The 9,974-nt window shown below is 38.5% G+C and overlaps 1 protein-coding gene across 1 annotated transcript; it reads right to left on the reverse strand.

Moving 5' to 3' along the window:
- On the reverse strand, nt 1-7,816 carry LOC110463442 (tyrosinase-like protein 1). Its single transcript, XM_021518057.1, has 5 exons — nt 7,654-7,816; nt 5,147-5,265; nt 3,935-4,217; nt 2,157-2,284; nt 1-1,616 (listed from the first exon to the last, which is right to left on the reverse strand). The coding sequence occupies exons 1-5, from the start codon at nt 7,672-7,674 to the stop codon at nt 23-25; spliced, it is 2,145 nt and encodes a 714-aa protein (XP_021373732.1). The 5' UTR covers nt 7,675-7,816; the 3' UTR covers nt 1-22.
- Between the last annotated feature and the right edge of the window lie 2,158 nt (nt 7,817-9,974).

Genomic DNA, 9,974 nt, shown 5'->3' on the forward strand with positions numbered 1-9,974 from the left:
TGATAACGTCATCGATAACACATCAAGATAAATCCCATGGCCAATCTGTGTACACCTTACAAGTAAATACCACGGGTGCATTGCCTTGTGCTGAGACAACCGGACGTTTGTCTTCTGTTTCCCATAACTCCCCGACAGCCTCGTCAATGGTCACTCCGTACATTAATGGGGTAGAAGACGTGATCTGGAAAGTTCCTGAACATGACTTATACTCACCATTAACTAGACATTTGGGTTTACAAGCGTGACCACAAGAGTCAAAAGCAGTCATATAGAATTTTGCTGCGCTATGTTTGGGGTTTTTGACTCCAACGTAAGTCATGGAAGAGGAGATAGACCGTCTCTCATCCACTACAGCATAATCCTTGTATCTGCCGGAATAGTCAATACCGTCGGTCTGGACGTAAACCTTTGAGGCTCCGGAACCGGATATATGACACTTAGGAGATGAAGCTGGGATATTTTGTGGAACTGACTTTATAATGTTACTTTCTTGTATATGACTTACATTAACTAGATTGGACGAAAACCTCTGTCTTGATCCATCCAGTCTGGTTGAAGATTCAGAGGGTTTCTCGTAAATAACCCTCACAGGTATATAAACCCAAAGATTAGCATCACTGACACCATTCAAAACATATGTATTTAGGTATTGTTTATTGATCTGTGGATCTTCCACGCGACTCTTGGTTCCCATATTGTCAGTTTGGCGTATCTCTTTGTTCACATTTGAATCTTTCCCAAAACTTCGCCTTCTCCTCGAAGGCAGCGGTGCATTTGGAATAGTATCCCCTCTTGTTCGTGGATCTCGGCTGAAAACTCTAAAGCGTGAACCTATCGGAAGTGATCCGATCTCTTGCACGAGTGACTGTGTCCTGAGTTGGCCAACAGCGGCAGTTCCTCCGACAAATGCACTGGCTGCAGCAGCTCCAAATGGGGCAACCATAGTCGGTGATACTTCTGCTGCAGAAAGGGAGCGACATCTTCCAATAGTCTGATTACAAACCAAGTAGGGACTGTTACTGCAATCAGGGCAACTCGGCGACGGAGCATATATTGTACGGGACTCAAAGAAGTTATTGTACCCTTGGATGTTTCGCAAATTATTGAAAGGTATCATTTGTGCGTTCGGAGCATGCAAAACATTTCCTTTAAGGGGGTAGTCGAATTGCGGATCTATTCCTGGGTACTCAACACGCAGCGAGTTCCTGAACAGATACCAAATGTAGTCAACAAAAGCGTGATGCATGAAGAAAACGGGCTCCTGTGGGGCGGTGGCTAACGCTGACAGCTGTCCGTCAACCCACACGTGCGGCCCGTCGTGCACTCGTTCTATGCTTAGTCTTGGGATTGGTTCCACGACTTCGTAGTGACTGCCCTGAGCGAGAATACCTTGGACTTGTTCATCAGTAATCAGGGATCCGTCGTTCCCAATGTTTCTGATAAGATTGATCCCCTGTGGAGTGATCCATCCAGCAAAAGGTCCGTTGTCCACAACTCCAAAACCTTGTCCGAAAAACTCCGGTGTCCAGAGAATTGAATCTGTTGGTTCCGTCATGTCATAGTCCAGTCGACTATCCCAATACGGTATCGGTACACCGAGAGCCTCTTCAAGTCTATAATAGCAATACGAAGCTTTTTTAAGACTGGTTTACACATTGCTATATAGATAATTAAGATAACGAACGTCAAATAAACACTTTAGCTACGTGCATAAAATAAACATATGTTGTTTAATAATTGTTCTTGGTAGAGGGACAAACCAATCAGATACCAATGAGCCGTTTTTAGCAATGTTTAGTTGATATAAAAAAAAAAGGAACATTATTATTTATTTTTTTATGAAAAACGAATTTCAGTATTGAAGGGCTTAGAACCACATGGCCCCTTACAGGATCTTACATGAAGAGAAAAAGTATAGGAACTTAGACTGGGCCGAGTCCTTAGCACACAGCTGAGTAATGCTAGTACGAATCAGTGCTCAATATACGGTTTTGAGGAAAACATAAAAATTAAATTTACATTAGTTTTACAGTAAAAGAAAACAATCGAGAATACTAGGAAACAGCACAACAGATAATGAGATAGAAAGTATTGAGCCCACAAGAAACAGCTTTGTAGAAGAGGGGCTCATCACACAGAGGATGAGTACATACAGGAGGAGGTAAACCCGATGCCAGCCAAGAAAGTTGGGTCCAATGTGTGCTGCTAGTAGAATTAACGGCGGCATGTGAATGTCGGATATAGCGTCGTATGGTACAAACTGCCCACCATTCGGCAACGCCTGGAGATACAAACAGCACATTAATTCACAAAAGAGCAAAACTGGAAATCTGGAACGAAATGGCGATACGAAAGTGCGTCCTAGGAGGCATCAAAACATAGACTTCACAAGGCAAAGGATACTTACAAGTTCATTAAGTATCATTGTCACTACAGTGAAATATCTGTTTAAGTCCTTTTCAAAAGAAATAATCCTCGAAAATCATGTTGCCATGCATTATAAACTGTAGTTATTTGAAATATTAGAATGTTTGGCAAATATAAATATGAACTAAACAAGAAAACTTCAGGTGACGAACTCGATGAAAATCCTATTTTTTACCTATGTTGTCAAACAGGATTTATAAAAAGCACGGTATGTCGAATTCATCGGCCGCAAATTATAGAGGAAAAATGACAGGAATAGTAATTTTAAGCCATAGAAAAAAATCTTTTGGCTGCTTCATCTTCTAGCGCGAAAAAAATATTTTCCCCCCCATTTTCTAACTGATGCATTGGTATCCTCTACCTTAAGCACCTTTCATGGTGTCTCCAAATAATTTCAGTAAAGTGATATTAGACATCTTTCTGTTTTTTTGGATTGTTTCATATCAATGCTTGGTTGTTGCTAGCACTAATGGGATCAAACACTCCAGGGTTGTTTTATATAGACTTGTGTTTAAAACAACCCTCAAAATGCATAAATGATAACGTTTTTCTATCGTTAAAAGGAAAACGACTTCACATGAGTAATAGGTACATTAGTTAAAAAAACAATAACGTAAGTTAATTGAATATATTGTACCAGGACAAGAGCGGGTTTACATGATTGGATGCCCGTGTAGGTTCAAGGAATAATCGGCCTGCTGCATCTCAAAGCGTATGAACGGTATCTTTCTTTTATTCTGTTAATGGGACATTAAATAATCGAAGAATATACCTGCAGTATCTCACTGCATATGTATCGTAAGATGCAACTAATGGTTGGCCCCCTGCAGAATAGGAGTTTTTTTCGTATTTCCTACTAAGAGGGCATTGAAGAGACCATAATTGATCTGCTGTGGCCAACAACACTTGATATCTTTTTCGTTTTCTATCTCTGTCTTCTTTCTTTTCTATCTACTTTCTATTTCAGGCGATGTTTCCCTAGGTACCGTCCTCATATGACTGTTGCGAGGACGTTTAATCCCAAACAAAAAAATACACAAATGGACAGGGATCAGACAAGGTGTAAAGCAAGTCCATCAACTATTTTCCTCACTTTTTTTACTAGAATTTCACTATAGACAAGCAAAAAGTCTATGTTTGTATACGTCAGAATTGAAATAGCATTAAATGATACAGATATGTTATGTGGCCAGTTGACAACTTATGTCATTCAGGATGAATGATGCTGAAATGAATTTTATCTTCAAACATTGATACAAGACAATCAGCTTTTAAATACTTTCAGATAGAATTCTACACAAAATGTCAAGCTCTTGAGTGTGGAAAATGGGCATATCATTTCATTCTCGAAGATCATTTTATCTCATCATATGAACACTTTAAACAGTATATTTTCAATCTCAATATGAATTACGTTCAGTTCAAGGATAGAAAAAAACATGTGGAAAGTTTCAAATTCCGAAGAAAACATGGAAATATTGTATTAAGACAAGAGCAAACTTACCACAGGTCTTTTGAGGACATTGAGCCGGAATGTGAACGTGTTCCACTCCTCTCGTGTAAGGGTGCGAACCTCTTTCCTCTCTCGGACATACCTCTTGGATCTTCCTCCGACACTTAACCGTCCCATGACCTTCCGAACGAGTTCTTGAGCATATAAGATGGAGGTGTTTGATATTTCCCTTTGGGGACGGAGCAGAACGGTTTGTGAGAGGAAGTCTGTGATGCAGAAATTGTTTAGGCTCTGTGACGTCATTTCAGAAACGCTGATATTCTGGGTCCTATACCTGTAGAAATACAAACAAAACTTAAGATATCAGTTGTTTTTAATAGTCCGAATTATTCTGACGCTTTGTCGACTTTTTTTATATCGGTCTGGCGTCGATTAACGACGTTTATCGACGCCAGACCGATATGAAACAAAGTCGATAAAACGTCAGAATAATTCGGACTTTTGTTTTTCTCAGCCAAACGTTCAGCGTTTAGGAAAATCACAATTGATTTACCCGTTGTCAGTATAATGTAACCAGGTGGAATACTGTGCTGGGTGACTTCGGCATAATGTTTCGGTGAGGTATCACTCTAAGTACGACAGAGGATCTCTGCTATGAATGCAAAGACACCAACATACCCTGCCTCCAGGTGACATACACACAAATTTGAAATGATGCATATATTAACATTTTCGTTACAAATATCTCAGATACTTTGTCCTTATTTGAAGCGAATTTGATTTTCCTGGTATTATCTATGAAGTGAAATGGGCAGTTTGTTTTATTGATCATGATCCTAGTGAGACACCGCCTACAAGAATGTGTTGGGAAGTGAGGTAAAAGGAATAGATTCAAATAGTTGTGTTTTTGCCAGCAGATCAAATTTGGTTTCTTCGGTGTCCTTTTTAGAGGAAACCCGATCATGCAAGGGTTCCTCGTTAGTCGCCTTTTCTAGTGTCCTTTAAAGTAAAAGACACCACAGAGGAAACTGCGATCCTTCAGGGGTTTCGCATTAGTCGCCTCTTTCAGTGTCCTTTAAGATAAAAGACACAACAGAACAACCGCGGTCCCGCAGGGGTTCCGCATTAGTCACTTCGTACAATACACATGCAAGAGGATACACAGAAATGACTTTTTCCCCCTTACATGCACAGGTCGACAGATACGTCATTTCATGAACTCCCCTCAAAAAAACCCAATTCAAACAATTGATAATGAATTACCTGTAACACTCCCGGAGGATGTCCGGCATCGCCAATGGTTCCAGTAGGCTATAAACTACAGGTGGACACGTGGCAATAAAGGAGAACAGCAGGAAAACGTGCGTGAGGTGGCGGTGATCCTAGCATTAATTGAAAAACCATGCAATTAATGGATGTTACATCCGTTATTTCTTCACGAGCCCATCGGCTTATGTAAGACACAACGCTACGGGCTTTCCTCATCGATGACATCTATGCGGTTGTTTAATAAGTGGTTGTCCGTCCATATTAAATATATACCAAAATTAAATTAATATCAGAGAAATTTGTCAACAAAACTTTTGATACTGCTTTACTATTTTATGTAAATTGAAATATATATTACACCGCTTATAATTGTAACGGGGACCGTTACAGAATTCCCACAAACTGTCCTTTTAGTCACAAATGACGCACTGGAAAGATTTAGCATTGTCATAATACCCTTACATGCTAAAGTGGAGCAAAATCAGAAAAGGAGAGGGACCATTGGCATCACCTTTGCGTACACCCTAAATGTACCAATAAATCAATATATCGGCCACGACGGCCATGTTTGACGACCAATCGGAAGGTGAAAGGCTTTACGTACATCTACTCATGTCAACCAATGCACATGTGAAGTTTTGGGAAATATTCGGCTTGTGGTCTCTGAGAAAAACTGCGGAAACCATTAAGCGCATGAAAAATGGAAGAAGAAAAGAAGAATGATGATAACAAGGAACACAGCAAGATCAATAAGTGCTCCACTTGAATTAGGAGACATAACAGCACGTCTTACATAGTATAGTTATATTGATATGCATTGTTATGCATTTGTAGGTTGTATAGGTAATAACGGTAGTATAGTCCTAAATGGGCACTCGATCCGAACAAAAAAAAAATTCTGTGTATTTATTACTAAAATAGTTACATGTATATAAACAAGGTAATAGCGACAGTGCGGACAAGGAAATCTGTCAGAATTTTCCAGACAGGACAAAGAAATCAGTAAGATTTTCCAGACAATCCGCCCCTTATCAAGATGCAAATATGAAACGATAGCATAACAAAAAATACAACGATGCGAAAAAACAGTTAACATGAAACAATCACAAAACATAAAACATAAGACAAACAATAACAATCACTATTGAATTTGTTTGTTGATGTGACATATCGCTTCGGTCAGCCGAGAGTCGAATTACATTTATTTACTTGTATATTTGTATAAAAATGATATTATATATTTTTTTGTACGCTAATAGCCGCGCTATGAGGTTCCCTATGGAACATACATTGGAGCTAGGAGTGGGACCTAGACTTCCCTATGGAACATACATTTGAGCTTGGAGTGGGACCTAGACTTCCCTACAGTACATACATTGGATCTAGGAGTGGGACCTAGACTTCCCTTAGAACATACATTGGAGCTTGGAGTGGGACCTAGACTTCCCTATAGTACATACATTGGAGCTAGGAGTGGGACCTAGACTTCCCTACAGTACATACATTGGATCTAGGAGTAGGACCTATACTTCCCTATGGAACATATATTGGAGCTAGGCGTGGGACCTAAACTTCCCTATGGTACGTACATTGGAGCTTGGAGTGGGACCTAGACTTCCCTATAGTACATAAATTTGAGCTTGGAGTGGGACCTAGACCTCCCTATGGTACATACATTGGATCTAGGAGTGGGACCTTTACTTCCCTATGGAACATACATTGGAGCTAGGAGTGGGACCTAGACTTCCCTATGGTACATACATTGGAACCTAGGAGTGGGACCTAGACTTCCCTATGGTACATACACTGGAGCTAGGAGTGGGACTCTTAAGCCCCCTGCAGTATACACATTGGACGCTAGGAGTGGGACCTGGAGTCCCCTATGGTACATACATTGGACGCTTAAATCGGGACTTAAGAATCCGTTATGGTATATACCTTGTACGCAAATAATGGGACCTAATCTCCCCTTAAGTATATACACTGGACGCTAGGAGTGTGACCCGGAGTCCCTAATGGTACATAAAATGGACGCTAAAAGTTGAACTTTAGAAATCCTTATAGAACATACAATGGAAGCTAGGAGTTGGACCTATAATCTCCTATAGAACAAACATTGGACGCTAGAAGTGGGACTTAAGAATCCCTTATGGTAAATACATTAGACCTAACGTCTCCATTGATGCATAAATTGTATGTTAATTGTGGGACATAGAGCCCTTATGGTTTGAACATTTGACGCTAGGATTCTGACTTTAAGTCCCTATTGATGCATAAATTGTATGTAAACTGTGGGACATAGCGTCCCTTATGGTTTGAACATTTGACGCTAAATGTCGGACCTAGAGTCGCCTACAATTTTACAATATATAAATATAATGTAAAAACCGAGTTGTTCAATTTCTTTTTTTATATAATATAGAATGTTTCGTGATTTCACAATACACTTAATTCAGTTTGTTTAAACAAAAAGGTTGCACTTAATAAAAATTCGTACTCACCATTTTGCTGACATGAGCCATGTGCTACGGCAAATGTGTTTCTTCATACACTGATTCTCTTCAGTCGTGTCCTCAGAGTTCTGGAATAGATCAAACAATTTAAGATTGTTTCCGTTGCTTTCATGATACTTTTCCCTGTCATCTGATTATGCCGGCACGTTACTGTCGGTCACTGCATGTGAAGGTTACGCATTTCAGAAATAAGGTATGACACGTCATCATGAGTATGACCCCGATTGACCTCAGATGAAACAAAACATGAATTTTCAAATGTGATTTTAGAGATAAACATTTCTTCTACAAAACCGCGTAACGATTTCGTGCGACACCAGGGCAGGCATAATGGTTTATTCATGTTCAGTTAGTACGTGTCTACGGACTAATTACGTTTTCTATTCAAGTAATTTTAATTGCCAAACTGTTAAACTGTTTGATCTTAACTAGTTTCTGTTGTAACGAAAATTCTTTATCTTTAAATCATCGACTACATGGGCTACTACATAACTTCATGATTAAAAAAATATCTGGAAAAAAAAATCATTTTTTTTACCGTAAATTATATATGTTTCATGAGAGACATTTTTGTTTAAATTAGACAGAAACGTCAATGGCAAAATAAAATACCTTATGAATTTCTACTTTTGTCTTCAACAAATTCAATTAATAATTATGTATTTTGTCAAACCCAATTATCACAAATAAGTCAAGTGAACTTTGACCTAAGAATAATTTAATGTTCTTAATAACACAATGATTTTAAAATTTCTGTTCAGAGGCTTGATCAGTAATATTTTGACTTAATTTGGCAAATTAAAAATAGTCCGTCGGATAGGACTATAGATGGTGGCCCGTGTTGGAACTGTCCAACCTTGCACGATAAAGATTCCTCTGAGGAAGAGAAGGCGTGATAACGCCGACCCCAGGGGTTATAGCTGGGTTTAGTTTGGCCTTTAGAATTAGACTCTCTTTAATAGACATTTACACGGACTTCAAAAATATATAGACTTAACAAAATGTAGTAGATTAGTCTGGAGCTGGTGTGCTTGGGTATGGCTTCGTATCCCTCCTCTGGTCGGGGCGTGGCGCTGCTTCGCGACTAGAGTCCGGACAAACAGAATTACATACCGCAGACTCACAAAACACACACGCATACACTACACACATGCATCTTTCATACAGGAAAGGCCGTCCTTAAATGACCATAGCTGTTGATAGGACGTTACACAATACTAATCCAAACCAAACTAGGATATGGCAAATATTAGCCTTAGGAGTCGTCACACGCAGAATAGCATGATAAATTAGTACATATAGGATAGACGGCTCATTCTCTCCTCTAACATACTTTTTTTTATCTATTCGCTACTTATTTTACCCATTCTACTCATGTGCCTATCTTTTCTTCGTCTGTTCGATAAACCGATCTATTCGATAGAGAAGCGGACGTGAAACCACTCAAAAAAAACAACAAATTAAATCATTTCAAACACACAACAAGAAAAAATAGCTGCACTTTTAAAATTACTCCCCGTTACAAATTATAATAATATCTTTTTCATTTCAATAGGTTAAGCAACTATATCCCAAATTCAAGGGACTGTAATAAGTTAAACATATCACTAAACGATTTTGTTGTAAAATATTGAAAATATTTAAAAAAAAAATACTTATAGAATAAACATTTGTGTAAAACCTAAAATTAATTGAGGCTGAAAGAATTGTTCATTTCTTGACAAATGTGCTGACTTCCATTTCTTTATTGTTAAATTTCCTCTCTTCTCCAGTGAAATACGAGCTATTATTGCTAGTGAACTCTACATTAAACGGTCGATTCCCTGCTGTTTAAAGTATTAAAATTTTCTGGATATCTATTTATCCCGTTGAAGGAGGCACTAAGCAGCTAGTTTTTTTTTTTTTTATCGAAGTAGCTGAAAACTACATTGCAAAAAGTCTGTGTTTATAGGTTGATTTTGGAATAAGTATTTAACATAAGTTCACGATGTCTTCCCTTTTGTTTTGGTGTCTCCTCGGTTCCTGGTGTTTGAAGTTTGATTATTTCCTCAGAGTGTTGGTGTTTGTGCTGGTCATTGCATTATACTCATGCTTTTTTTCATGGAAATGCTGTCATACGTTGTACTTAAAAAAATCAAACAAGCACTAAAAAAATACTAAGGAGGATAGAAGGAAGAAGTACGATTTATTTGAGTCTTATATCTTATTATATATGTTATAATTTTGTATCTTAATTTCTGAAAATTCATACAATGGTGTTTGATACACATCCTGTTATGTTCCAACAGTAATTTAGACCAATCTGGATT

This window comes from Mizuhopecten yessoensis, unplaced genomic scaffold (genome assembly GCF_002113885.1).
Source record: "Mizuhopecten yessoensis strain PY_sf001 unplaced genomic scaffold, ASM211388v2 scaffold1511, whole genome shotgun sequence".
Taxonomy (NCBI): Eukaryota; Metazoa; Mollusca; class Bivalvia; order Pectinida; family Pectinidae; genus Mizuhopecten; species Mizuhopecten yessoensis.

Bases quoted from the DNA above. Each gene is read 5' to 3' on its own strand.
- LOC110463442 (XM_021518057.1), bottom strand. From the start codon at position 7,674: ATGGCTCATGTCAGCAAAATG. The intron at 5,266-7,653 runs GTGAGTACGAAT...AATTAATGCTAG, and splicing joins TGGCTCATGTCAGCAAAATG to GATCACCGCCACCTCACGCA. The intron at 4,218-5,146 runs GTAATTCATTAT...GTATTTCTACAG, and splicing joins ATCCTCCGGGAGTGTTACAG to GTATAGGACCCAGAATATCA.